General features: G+C 42.6%; 1 protein-coding gene across 1 annotated transcript; it reads right to left on the reverse strand.

Annotated features, from left to right (window-relative positions):
- Positions 1 to 3,876: 3,876 nt before the first annotated feature.
- Positions 3,877 to 14,504, reverse strand: LOC147303140 (uncharacterized). Its single transcript, XM_086279656.1, has 7 exons — positions 14,444 to 14,504; positions 6,338 to 6,613; positions 5,711 to 5,959; positions 5,234 to 5,305; positions 4,389 to 4,496; positions 4,053 to 4,118; positions 3,877 to 3,902 (listed from the first exon to the last, which is right to left on the reverse strand). The coding sequence occupies exons 1-7, from the start codon at positions 14,502 to 14,504 to the stop codon at positions 3,877 to 3,879; spliced, it is 858 nt and encodes a 285-aa protein (XP_086135782.1).
- Positions 14,505 to 14,601: the final 97 nt, after the last annotated feature.

The raw sequence follows: 14,601 nt of genomic DNA on the forward strand, positions 1-14,601 counted from the left end.
TTCCAGGGTGGGGGTGGTGGGGCGTCTGATCTCCTGTCTTACTGTAGAAACCAGATCAGTTACATCAGTGAGTTTTCGCCACGCAGCGAATAATCAAATAATAATCAAATAACAACTTTGGATTGTTTTAAATCATGTAGCCAGTGAGGCAGGGATCACTGACACTAATCTGATGGCTGAAGGAGGGCTGTGTGTACATACAAAGGTCAGCTGGGTTTACATACTTAATAATATGACCCGCCCATGCACTAAATGACTGTCTGTGAGGGACAGCCAATAAGAAGAGAGTTGTCTTAAAGGAGAAAGAGAGTGAAGTGTGGGGTGAAAGACGGTCAGAGGATGAGCAGCAGAGACTGAGTGGATGATCAGAGTGATGATGTCAGAGCGTGACAGTGTGGGGAAGCAGAAGTGATGAGATGAAGAAAAACCTCAGGAACATGAGGGAGCACAGATCTTATCCACAAGAAGCTTAATGTGGCATTTTTGTAAACCCGGAGTCATCAACGCTCTCGTAGTCGAGCCCAACAATGAAAATGATTTTATGCTGTAAAGCTGCTTTTGAGTCTCACGTCTGAGTCCTGCGTTCGGGTCCGACCCCGACAGCCGAGCCTGACCCTGAGTTTAACACTCTCAAAGTGTAAACGTGAGAGAGCAGAGTGATGAGCTGCTGCAGGAGGAAATTCAACACAACGATTTCACAACAGCTGTCTGTGAACTTTAGAAGAGTCAGACGGATGACACACAAGCAGAGAGCTGCAACCCTGTGGGTTTATCCAGGACTGCAGCTAGAAAACAACCACAGCACAGACGTCACAGAGGTCACAGACGTCACAGAGGTCACTGAGGTCACAGAGGTCACTGAGGTCACTGAGGTCACAGAGGTCACTGAGGTCAGCGTCCTGGTGCTGGAAACCAAACAGGTTTGTGTTTTTAAAGCTGTGTGTGTCAGAAATCAAACTGTGAGGCTGAAGGACTCAGACCAGTCACTGTTTCACATATTGATGAGTGTGGCTGCATTTCCTCCTGTGTCCCACTGCACTTCCTGCTTTATTTTGAAGGGTCGTCTCCTGCTCAACGTGATGCTGCTTTGTCAGCTGCTGCCTGTGTCTCGTGATTCTGCACCACAGACCTCATCATTCGGAGCAGCAGCAGCGGTGACACTGGCCTCTGAGGGATGATAGGGATGACACACAGTCTGCATGAGGAGGCTGGTGGGGTCGAAATCTTCTGCTGCTTTGGTCAGACTCATAGTTTGGGTTAAAATCCACCCAACCTCTCTAACTTTGTCTCCAAACAGCTTAACCTGAGGCGACTCTCTCATGTACTCTTTTAATCCAGCACGTCAGACTCCCTAAAAATCTGAGCATCGGCCTCCTGTCGCTCTGTCAGTGCCACTGTCTCCCCATCATCACAGCTGGTCTCTCCTGCAGTTGCTTTGGATGGTTGGCCTGGGTATTCAAACTCACGTCTTCTTAGCATAGCTTCAACAACAGCTGTCGTTCTTCATCAGTTTATCCCTCCTCGCTCTAGCTCACATTAAATAATCGGGTTAAACAGCCCTCTCTCTCAGACACCTCCATACCTGCACAGGTTTGTCACGTGGACGGCTGCCTCCTCCTCTTCATGGCTGCCCTCACTTCCTCCTTACTCCTCTGAACTTCCTGGTCCATAATCCTTCCTCGTCTCTCAGATACAATCTCTTTTCTCAGTGTCACATGAAGGTGACTGTCAGCCTTTGTCTTTGCTGTAGCTACCACCTAGCTATCAACCTCCTCTTCTTCAAAGTCATCCTACCATTAAATGCTGCAGGTATACACCCTCCCCTGACACCACCTTACAGTCTCCTAGCTTTCACTTTCCCCTTCCTGTGTTAGATGTAGCCCACCTGTGTGCACCTTCATCACAATCACAGTTTCATTTCTCTCTCCAAGCCCACCCAGCACCTCCGTCACCTCTGTTCCCTGCACCTGGATGTCAGAGCTCTGCTCCAATCACCACTCGCTATGATCCTGTCTGACCTCCTCCTGACCTCCACAACACTGTTCACCTGCTCCACCTTCGAGGCTTCCCCTACTCCATTTCTATCTGCACCATGGAAGAACAGCTAGCATCCATCTCCAGCATCAGCCTTGCTTCCCGTCCACACATCTACCTTCCTCCATGATATCAGCAGCTTTATCAGTCTGGTCAACTATCATTGGTATCATAATGTCATGTACACTGAAGTGGACTCACAGTCAGGGGAATCACAGTCAGCCTTTATTTACAGTGACTTCACTAAAAACATGCGTCATACAAATGTGGAAATAGAAGCTGTGCTCCAGGGAGAAGCAGACATGCAGCATCAACGCTCAGGCAGGACCATCCCAGTCAGGACCATCCCAGTCAGGACCATCCCAGTCAGGAGGGGAATCCTGGGAAGCTCTGCACAGAGGGAGGAGAAACAACATTAGAGTAAAGAGACGAGCAAACACTCATCAGAGCCAAGGCTTCACCAACGACGTCTTCCCCGGATCGGCACGCTGACAGCAGCTGCTACCTGGAGGAGCGCTGCTGACGAGCTCACAGGTGCTGCTTCAGCGTTTTAATTTTACACAACAATAAAACACCAAAAGAAAAAAATGAAGATTTTCCATAGAATAAATATCTTTAGCGTTTCACTCTGTCAGCACAGGCAGAATACACTGGGCTTTGAAATGGTGCAAAAGGATATAAAATGAGGTCATTTTCTATATTTATGACAGAGCAGAAGCAGCAAAGGGTGTGTGTGGTGTAGGTGGGTCATCACTGAGTCCCACTGATGACTGACATGATACCAACCTGGCTTCAAGCATCTAAAATATAAAACATGTTTAGATTGATCTTCTTTATAATTCCAGATATCCTGCTTCGTGTATCTGATGTCTTCAGTTTGTGTCCACAATGTACAGAGTAGCAAAAACACAGAAACATGAAAGGATGAGTGTGTCCAAACTTTCCTTTTTTCTTGGCTCCACATGAAGCTCTCTTTGCTTTGCAGTCGATGGGAGGAGTTTATAAAAACACAAACATAAATACTGAGACGTTGTTGCATCTGGTACATTTTCAAAGATATTCACAGATTTAAACTGTCAGTGATTCATAAGCAAAAGTGAGATGAGTGTGTAAGGATCATATAAATGACTTCACAGTTCAGTGGTTTTCTCTTGGTTGCAGCACTCAGACTCATCAATAACTGCTCGTGTTGTTTGTCCTGAATTTGATTTGCTCAAAAACTGAAACAGCTGTTAAACAAGAGAGATTATTAACAAGGAGAAAGAGAGCAAGTTTCTCCTGTTTTGGCTTCCTGTTAAATCCAGAATTCAAAATCCTGCTCCTCACATACAAGCTCTTAAATAATCAGGCCCCATCTTATCTTAATGACCTTGTAGTACCATATCAGCCTATTAGAGCACTTGGCTCTCGCTCTGCAGGCCTACTTGTTGTTCCTAGAGTATTTAAAAGTAGAATGGGAGGCAGAGCCTTCAGTTTTCAGGCCCCTCTTCTGTGGAACCAGCTTCCAGTTTGGATTCAGGAGACAGACACTATCTCTACTTTCAAGATTAGGCTTCAAACTTTCCTTTTTGCTAAAGCATATAGTTAGGGCTGGACCAGGTGACCCTGAATCCTCCCTTAGTTATGCTGCAATAGACGTAGGCTGCCGGGGATTCCCATGATGCACTGGGTGTTTCTTCACTCTCTATGTGTTAAAGAATATATTAAAAAAATAAAATCCATTTTTTCCTTGTGATCTTATGTTTTGTTCAATTTAATCTTTTACTATTTATAAACCCTCCAGTGTCTGTTTTCATGAACAGCAGCATCAAACCAATAACTCCACATTTACCTGCAGGGCTGTCAGCATGTTGATGCAGGCGCTGCTCCTGAGAAAGAACACAGAATTAATTATTACGATTAACTATCAGCAGGAATAATTTAACCAGTTTATTTCTTCCTGGAATCTGTTAATCAGACTGTGAGTGTAACAGAAGAAAGGATGAAAGTTTAGATCAGCTCAGCTGCTTCACTCTCACCATTTATAAGATGAAGTTCTGCTCCAGCTGGTGTCTCATCACAGGCGTGGAGCTGTTTGTCAGGCCCTGCAGACAGATCAGAGTCAGCTCCTCCTTAAAGACAGTGAAACATGCTGCCTGTTGTGATGTCATGCTGGAAACAAGATTCAGAGCTGTTAGCTGAACCGTGCTAGCCCAGGTGGCTAATGTGTTAGCAGTTAGCAGACAGAGTGAAGGCAGGAAAGTAAACCAGACTTCAGCTGAACATGAAATAAAGATGTGAGACTGATCAGGACAAAGCGTCTAAACAAATACATAAGTCAGCTAAACCACAGCACCTCCTTTTACTTTACTCACCTCGTCTTTTGGACTTTTGTCTCCAAATAAAGTAAATGATGACGAGAACAAGGCTGCAGACGAAGACCACAAGGGCTCGGATCCCCAAGTCAAACAGGTGACGGCTGGCTGGAAAAGCAAAAGAATAATTATCTGATACAATTATTAAACAAACATGATCGACTCTACATACTATTTATTAAAATCATAAACCCTGCTCCAAAAACTTAAAGGAACACTTCAGAGTCTAGCATCAGGCCAGATGTTGATGCACAGCTAGGCAGCAGCTGTACTTAGAGGAGCAACAATGAGACGACCTCCAACACAGGAGCAGTTTTACAGCTGAAAGTCTCAGACATCGTTTCCTCCTCTTCTTTTCTGTCTGTGTTTTCACCAGTTTGACATCCAGCTAAGGTCAGTGTGTCTACTGGTAGCGCTGGGTGATACTGGACCCTCCACAGGTTGCACAGGTAGTCCAGCTTCTCCAGCTGTGGCACATTGAATACGCGCCACAGCTGGAAGCTTTGCTGTGTCTCGAGGCGTCTTTGAATTCAGCCTCTGTAGGTTTATAATGTTCATGTCCATCCAACGATGTGGCATCCTTCCATTGCTAACACGTCCTCGCTCATATTATAGATATGCAGCAATAGTTTTTCCCATTGAGATCAGACACGTTTTCAAAGTCTTCCTTTAAGTTTTTTGAACAGTGTTTTTTTAATGTAATTCAGAACAGCTGAGCTTGTCTTCCAGAGCATCATGCCTCAAACACACACGTCATTTATACTGTAAACAGCAGAGCTGATGTAAGTTTGACTGAGAATTATTTAAACCTGTGAAGCTGAATGATGTCTTTGTTGGAGTCACACCTGACGGGGCAGATGTCACTGCAGGCTGATGAGTAACTGTTGTAGTTGTTGTTGCTGCGCTTGTTTTATTATCTTGAGAATACAACAGAGAATTTAATTTCATACACTGAAAATGAGAAAGACTGACAGAATTACACATGTGTATTTTAGCCAAATATGTACCATAAATAAATAAAATGCATGTTTTCAAAAAAATACAATTTCTATAAATAAGAAACAAAAACATTTGATAATATCTTGAGATTTGGAAACGATGACTGGGTACTGGATTTGTTAAAAGTGCCGTGTTATACAGGAGCAAACGCAGTGACGTCATCGACAGCACTGCTCAAACTCGAGGGTCTAAACTAAACTCATCCTGCTCTCTGCTCTTCCTCCTCTTTGAGCTGTAAACTGTGATGTGCTGGTGGCTGCAGACCCCGCAGGTTTAGCTCTTTGAACGTGGAGTTTAATGTGTTTTGGGTTCGTGTGTCTCACCTCTGTCAGATCTCTGTCCTTTGGTCACATTCAGATAAGCAGCTGGTTCTCCATCACAGTAGTACAGTCCAGAGTCAGCAGGCTCAGCTTCTCTTATACGTAATGTTGTGTCCTCCGTGGAAACAGAAATCCTTCCTTCATTTATTTCTCCAGAGTCTCGTCTCCACGTGGGAACAGCTGATCCTCCAACATCATGAGAACAGTTCAGAGTGATGCTGCTCCTCTCTGCAACACTCACTATTGTTGTTCCTGTGAAGAATTCATGACATTTATCATTAAAGTGATTCTTTCCAACCTGCAGACTGTTAAACAGGAAGCTGTGCACTAAAGTTACAGCAACAAGAAGTGGTTAAGAAAATGGATGATGATGATGATGAAGGATGCTCTCTGCTGCAGTCGTTCATAGTCTGACATCGTCTGACTGAATCCAGCTGCACTCGATCAGAGACTGATGAAGGATTTATGCTCCTGGTGTCAAAGCTCTGTGGTTATGCAGAGAGGTGCATGATGGGAGTTCATGCTTCACAGACACATTCGATTTAACCTGACAAAGTGTTTAAAATATGTTTGCATGTCACCTGTAACAGAGATGGATTTTAAACAGAAAATAGAAAAACATGATGTTACCTGATGGGATCACTGTCAGCTCCACAGCTGCTTCATGGTCACAGAAGTATCTGCCAGAGTCTGAGGGAGCAGCTCTGAGGACGATCAGAACCCCGTCAGCCGATGAACTGTATCGTTTCTGTGGATCCTTGATGTGTTTCGTGTCTCCGTCTCCAACAGTGAGTATGTCAGCTCTGCTTCCTCCACTCTCTCTGCTCCACCTCACTCCACCCTCCACAGAGTGAGGACAGGGCAGAGTGACCTGCGTCCCCTCCTTAACTCCTTCATGGGTCAAACCTGCAAAAACAAACAGAGTTTTTCAGAATTACAGCTCAGACTGAGAAATCCATAAACCTTCAGATGCTGTGGACACATGTTAACTTATCTGTGTGTGATGGGCTGTAAAAATGTCACAAAGCTGAAAACGATTATTTGTGCTTAGTTACACAGATGAAGTGTAATCAATCACATTGAAGACTTTTCACAGCATATTAGTTTATTTTACTCAAGCTTGATAATTAGAATAATGCTTTGCTCACTTAAAATAAATGAAACAATAACTTTCTACTAAAGTTGTTTATGTTGTTTTCCACCTTTTCCTTAACCAGACCCTGCAGGGTTAACCTGAGTGTCCCAGTTTGTTTAACCAGGAGGATCCCAGGCCTGATTATTGTTGATGTATTACAAATATTCTGGTTTTATTGTTATTTACTTCATTCTGAGTAAATAAATATCCATGTAATATAGTTCAAAGTTAGCGTCGTGTTCATACATGTTAAAAATGCCTGTAAATCAAATGAGCTCAGTGACAATTACTGTTTGTTTGAATCAATTTATTAATAACATAAAACCTTTAAACTGATGCAACACATAACAATGTCACAAATATATTCAACTAAATAAATTTCTTCATTTTGGAACTAATCTTTCTAGAGGTGAACACAGACTGTCCATCCTCTCCCTGCTCTCCTCTCCTCAGCCTCTCTTTGCTGCCTCGTGTCCTCTCTGATCAGGTCTAGCAGCCAGAGGTGTGGACTCGAGTCACATGACTTGGACTCGAGTCAGACTCGAGTCATTAATTTTATGACTTTAGACTTGACTTGAAAAAATGTTCTAAGACTTGTGACTTGACTTGGACTTTTACACCAATGACTTGGGACTTGAATTGGACTTGAACCGGTTTACTTGAAAAGACTTGATATTTTACCCCAAATATAAAATTTAACATGCATATTATATAGAGATTGAAAATGTGACGTCATTCACGGGTAGAACCGCAAAGGATTCTGGGAACTCGTGGCAAGCGGTACTAGCTCACCCAGGCTTTCAATTAAAATCAGTTATACAGCGATAAAAAGAAACACAAAAATGTCAAGAAGCTGTTGTATTATTAACTGCAATAGCCGGTCGCATGACAGCCACGGGAAGCCGACGGGTAAAGAGATCGGTTGTTATCGGATTACGTCGTTGAAGAGAAATTGTTCGAGCCATGTTTCCGAAGTAACAAAGACGACGGATGGCCTGGATTGCAGCCATTCAAAGACCAAATATAACGTCCCAGAACCCTCCAGCTCACAGGTTAGTCTGCTCCAAGCATTTACACGAAGGTCAGTCTGCTGTTGTAGTTAATACGTCATTTTTCTTAACATAATTAGTGATATAGGTTACAAGCAAGTCTGGCGCTGAACAGAAATTGTCGCGCTATGCTCCTTTGTTTATTGTGCATAAATAGTGAATTGTCCTGACACAATATTGCGTTTCGCTTCTGTTATTATGGTACATTGACAAAAACATATACTTTTATTCACAGGATAAAACAGGTTTTTTGTATCACTAATTGCCCAGTACGATTACAGCATACAGTATTATTGTCATTGCTACATTTCTGTGATGCTACCAGAAATTATTTCCACTGCTAATTAATTACCGTTGAGCTCAAAGGTTATATTAATAAACGGTTAAGGAATGTGTATTTATGACGACGATTTGTGAGACTGGTAAACTTATGATACGTACGATGGTCTTTCGTTCTACACGGTGCATTTCAAGGTCCTGCACCCATCCGGCGGTAAACTGTACCTGGGCTTGTTGCAGTGACCTGAAGTTACTAAACTTCATGAGTGTATGCACTCACTCCAAGAACCGTATGATTATAAATATGCAAATAAACATGCTACGATGAGATAGCTGACTTCATCTAACTAGCAAATGTTGTACAGGCTACGTTGGTGATGCAGTTTTTTTTAATATGTATGATATTTTTGTCATGCGATTTTAAAGCCAGTCCTACAACCGCATCCAAGAATAACATTTGATTTGATTTTGATTTATTGATTTTATTGATTAACATTCAAATTCAAATCTCAGTGAAAACAGTGAAAAACAAAACAAAACAAACAAACAGTGAAAACAGAACAAAAATCTACCATAAAGAAAGAAAGCATGAGACAAGGCTAATCAAAAGGTATTGGCTGAAGCATTTGCTTATTACGCCAACCCTTTTCACAAAATATCTTTTTGTATGCAGCTCCTGTACACAGGGCTTGAAGAAAATAATAAAACAAAGCAAAAACCAAACAAACAAACAAACAAACAAAAAAAAAAAACAAAGAAAAAAACAAAACTTTCCTTTTTTTTTTTTTTTTTTTTTTGCCTGTCCCGTTTGGCTCTTTTGCCATCAGAATTGTTGTCTAAAGGCAAAGAAAGATGCCCAACGGATTTACTTTACCAAATTGACCATCCCAGCCTTGCCGTAATGGTCCATTTGATTCACCTTTTATTGTTTATTTTATTTTCACTTACTGAATACGGGACAGACTTGACTGGAGGAAAGAAGGGGAGAAAGAAAGAGGGAAAGAGAAACAGCTGAGAAGAGGGACGGGGGAGAAGGGCAAAAGACAAAAACCAACAGAACGGGCAGAAAAAAAAATGCATATATCAATCACCTGGGTCACCTGCTGAGAAAGAAAAAGGAAAGCAAGCAGAAGAGAACAAGAGTAATAGAATAAACAACATCACAATGATATATGGGAATATGACAGTAAATACTAAATATTAAACATTATTGTGCAGCACATAAGATCAACAGAACACAGTGTGCTTTGAGGTAGGAGCCAAAAAGGGTGTAGTTTGTGGGTGTGATCACCCGTGTGTACACCTGTGAGCATGGACGCGCTTGTTTTTTGTTTTTTTAAAAGGTTCCTTCATGTAATAATCTGCTAGAGGGTGTGGGGGGGCCACAGCCCCGTCCTCCAGGGCATGAAGCAGGTAATGAGGAGATCAAAACTCCAGACATCCAGAGGCCCCCAGAACACAAGAGACCAAGGAAGACCAACAGAGGGGCAGCCGCGCCACTGTCCCAGAAAGAGCTGAGGAGAGTCCCAGATGAGGGCTCACTCAGCAGCCGCGGAGCAGAAGCCAGGGGGAGTTGCAGTGACGCGCCCGTGAGCTCCGCCGGCAGCCAGCCGTGCCTGAGTGACCGAGCCCCAGGCCGAGAGGCCGGGGGCACCCCACCTCCGAAGTGGCCCGAGCGAGCCCCAGGCTCCAGGCCCCGATAAGCGGCCGCCAAGGAGTGTGTGTACCTGGACGCCCATCCCCGGACACAAAGAACCACCAACGCACCGATGTCTGAGGGGGTCCGCCACTGGCAGGGGAAGTGGTGGTAGGGGGAGATAGGCCTCCAAACCTTGGAGGGCCTGAGATGTCCCCAGAGAGGTGGCGCCTGACACCCAACCTGACATATAGACACAGACATACAGGCACACACAGATACAAACATCCATTCCCACCCTCATGCTCTCATATGCACTCACTCCACACTCAACCAACGTGGAGACAGACATAAAGAGACGTTGTACACACGATCACACTCCCCAAGCGTACTCTACAAACCGGGTCTAGGTGCCCCCGCCCCTGGAGGGGGGAACTGCACCCAGACCCAGGTGGTGTTTCCCTTTTCCCTGCGGTGGGGGGAGGCAGACCGCCCCGACTCCGCAGCAGCAGGAAGGCTCCACACTCCAGACCGCAGTCGGACGGCCAACTCCTCCTCTTAGTCCTAGCCCCCCTGCTCCAGCAGGTCGCAGAGAACGGGGGTGAGAGAAGACTCCAAACCTCCCTCCACCCGCTCATTGTAATGTTGATGCATGTGTGTTCTAAGGTGCAATTAAAACCCAGGAGGGCATGGAGCTACCTGCCAGAGAGCAGCAGGTAAGCGCATGGTCCCTCCTGCTAGCCCTCAATGTCTACGTGTATTTAACATTGAGAGGTGGGCAACGATGCCAGGGGTGAAGTGTACACCCTGATGGTACTTTGGACTCCGTGTATCGTGCCCACCCCCAAGATCCTATATGTATGTGTAATGAGAGTGTGAGTAATGTGAATGTCTAAGTTGTGGGATAAAATTGAGGCAGAGGCAGCCAGAAGGGGACAGAGGGGGGGGGGGGGGGGGGGTAGCCTCCTCTGCACCCTGGTGACATACCCCTACTCCAAGGCCCTGCATGTGTGGGTGGTTGTGGTGGAGCGGGAAGAGGGAGGCAGCTGGAGATGGGGAGGGAAGGAAGGGAGGGGCAAGTGACCCCTCCCTGGGGCCAGCTCCCCCGCTGACCCCAGTAGGCACCCCCATACTCCGCGACCCGCCAGGGAAAGGGGGCCCAGGCCCATCCAGACCGGGCCCAGTGCAGCAGCGCCGCCCGGCCCCACAGAGGCTGAAGCATTTGCTTATTACGCCTTAGATAAGTAACTACATCAAAGCAAAAGAATCAAGAGGTTGTTTTTTTTCTCCTTTTTGCTCTTTTCATTCTTGATATATATATTTTTCTAATACTCTATTTTTAAACATGTTTTTAAACAAGGAAAATTAACTACACCTTTTTAAATCACTGTCATAACTATTCCACAGGTTAACTCCTCTAACAGAAACACATCTCTGCTTTATATTTGTCCTTATCTTGTTTTTTTTAAAGAAATCTGTTCCCCTTAAGTCATATTGACTCTCTCTGACTTTGAACAGCTTCTGAGTACTGGGGCAAAGCAAGTTATTTTGTGCTTTATACATTATCTGTGCCATTTTATATTCAACTAAATCATAAAATTTCAGGGTATTCAGATTAATAAACAAAATGTTAGTTGGTTCTATATAGTTTGATTGGTTTATAATTCTTATAGCTCTTTTTTGTAACTTGAAAATATGAAGAGTGTTCGTTTTATATGCATTACCCCATATCTCCAGACAGTAAGTCATATATGGAAGCAACAGAGAACAATAAAGTGTGTATAATGTTTTTTTGTTCAGGACATGCTTTGTTTTATAGAGAATAGCAATGGTTTTTGACATTTTTGTTTTCACATGGTTTATATGAGACTTCCAACTCAGCTTATCATCAATTATCACTCCAAGAAATTTATTTTCGTACACTCTTTCAATTTCAATTCCATTAACCCTTATTTTAGATACATTTTTCACTTGTCTAGTGCCAAAAATAATCAATTTTGTTTTCTTTATATTTAATGATAACTTATTTACATCAAACCAGTTTTTTAATATATTTAACTCCTTTTCCGCTGTAGTCAGAAGCTGTTCTAAGTTTTTACCTGAGCAGTACAGAGTGGTATCATCAGCAAACAATACACATTTTAACAGTTTGGAAACACTACATATACCATTTATATATAATATAAATAATTTAGGGCCCAGCACAGAGCCCTGAGGAACACCACAAGTTACCTTCAACTGCTTAGATTTTACATTATTGAATTCGACATATTGATATCTTTCATCCAGGTAACTTTTCATCCACTTGTATGCTATCCCTCTTATGCCATATCTCTCTAGTTTATTCATTAATATAGAATGATCAATTGTATCAAACGCCTTTTTTAAGTCTATAAAAACACCAACAGTATATTCCTTATTATCTATTGCATTAGATATCCCTTCAACAAGTTCCATCACTGCCATTGAAGTGGACCTTTTCACTCTAAAGCCATATTGTTTATCACTTAGGAGATTATGCTTCTCAATATATTTATCAAGTCTATTAACAAATAACTTTTCTAAAATTTTTGAGAACTGTGGGAGTAGTGATATTGGCCTATAATTGGTAAACTGACATCTCTCTCCGTTTTTATGGCTTGGAATAACTTTTGCTATTTTCATTTGTGAGGGAAACACACCAGTTTGAAAGGACAGATTACAAATGTATGCGAAAGGTTGCACTATATATTCTATAATACTTTTAACTAATATCATGTCAATACCAAAACAGTTAGTGGACTTTTTATTTTTAAATGTCTTCACAATGTTAATTATTTCTCTATGAGTTACAGCACCAATAAACATGGAGGACACATTCTGAGTAATATGTTTATTTAGGTCGTTATTATTTCTTGACTCTGGAATTTCTTTTGCTAAATTAAAGCCAACATTTACAAAGAAATCATTAAATTCATTTGCAATGTCTTTAGTTTTATCAAGCACAATATCTTTATCTTTTTTAAAATAATCTGGATAATTCTTATTTTTTGAGCCCTTTTTGATTAGACTGTTTAATATCCTCCATGTTTCTTGTGTGTTACTTCTACTTTGCTCCAATAATTTGTGGTAATATTCTTTCTTACTTGTTCTTATAATATTTACTAATCTATTTTTATATAACTTGTACTTTATTTCAGCATCTTTTGTCCTCTGTTTTATGAATCTCTTATATAGATTATTTTTCTTTTTACATGCATCTTCTATCCCCTTTGTGATCCATGGCTTATTTGATCTGTGATGCTTTCTAGTGATTTTCATTAAAGGACAGTGTTTTTCATATAGTGAAATTACAGTTGATAAGAATGCATCATAACATGCAGCTTATCTCAGAACTGTCGGTGAAAATTATTCTTGGAGCTAGGTTTAATTGAGCTGCATTTTAAAGAGGTGCAATTTCACAATTTGTGTATATTTTCTACGTTCACTATTTTGTCATGTGTTGAGAAAAACACAGATTTTAAAATTACATGGTCTAATATTTACATTTAGCATAACTGCAACATTATTTTTTCGTTTTTGTTTTTTTTAAAGACTCGAAAGGACTTGAAATTCAAAGTTTCAGACTTGTGACTTGACTCGGACTTTTACACCAGTGACTTGAGACTCGACTCTGACTTGCCTGACATTACTTGAGACTTGACTTGAGACTTGAGGATAAAGACTTGAGACTTACTTGAGACTTGCAAAACAATGACTTGGTCCCACCTCTGCTAGCAGCTCATCATCTCTTTCCCTCCCTGTCGTAGGTGGCTGACACGCTTCGCCATCGCTGTCGTTTAACTCACCCACTGCTGTGCTTGGCCCTGGAGTGTCCTCAGGCAGAGAGGACACTAGGACAGAGGCCTAATGGAAGGCATCTGTCCTGTCAGGGGTGATCAAGGAAACACATGGGAGGACAGCAGGAACCAATCAGACACAGCGAGACAGGGCAAGCAAAAGTGAACACAATGCACATGAGACAAGGACTATCAAAATAAAACAGGAAGTAGCTCTGTGTGGTTTTTGTTCAGGGGAAACACGGAAACAGAACGGACGGAGCAGAAGGAGAAACACGGAGAGGAAATGGATGAAGGTGAGGAAGAGAGAGAGGCAAACAACCATGGAGACAAGACTGACTTCCACAGGAAGCACAGAGGGAAGTGAACGACCTGATCAGCAAACTCAAAAGCACCAGAGGACTAAACTAGGAAGCACAAATCTCATAAAGCTCTCTAAGAAAACAGCAACGATTCAGAAGTGCACAAACACAAAACACTGGGCCAACGAGCCACAACCACCACCTGCTGATCGCCAATCAGGAAACACTAATTTCCTGATTGGAGGTTGAACTGTCGTATGAAGCACTCAGTCTTTTCTAACGTTTTATAGTCCGAACAAAATGGCTTCGTCCATCTGTAAAATAACTGAGGGATAATTTTACGACAGATTTACAGTCAGTGAGATAAAAACTGTGACACGACGCGTCGCACACTTTGAGCTGCGGTCACACCTTTATCCAAGCACACAGTCTCACACTGAACTTCACAGCTTTTATTATCTGAGTCTCATATGTAAACTATGAATATGTAAATGTGAATAGAGTGAAAGAGTCTCACCTGCAGCGACATTAGAGCCCAGAGTGCAGGCCAACAGGCAGCAGAAGATGTTCACCTTCATCCTCACACAGTGCGAAGTGTCTGAACAGTTCCTGTGTGATCTGAGAACAGGAACTGAACACGTCTGTTCTTCCTCCTGCTGCTCGTAACCACACAGC

The sequence above is a fragment of the Aulonocara sp. 'chitande type north' Nkhata Bay genome, linkage group LG22 (assembly GCF_057382095.1).
Source record: "Aulonocara sp. 'chitande type north' Nkhata Bay isolate Kocher_YH1m ecotype deep benthic linkage group LG22, A_spYH_male_GT1.1, whole genome shotgun sequence".
NCBI lineage: Eukaryota > Metazoa > Chordata > Actinopteri > Cichliformes > Cichlidae > Aulonocara > Aulonocara sp. 'chitande type north' Nkhata Bay.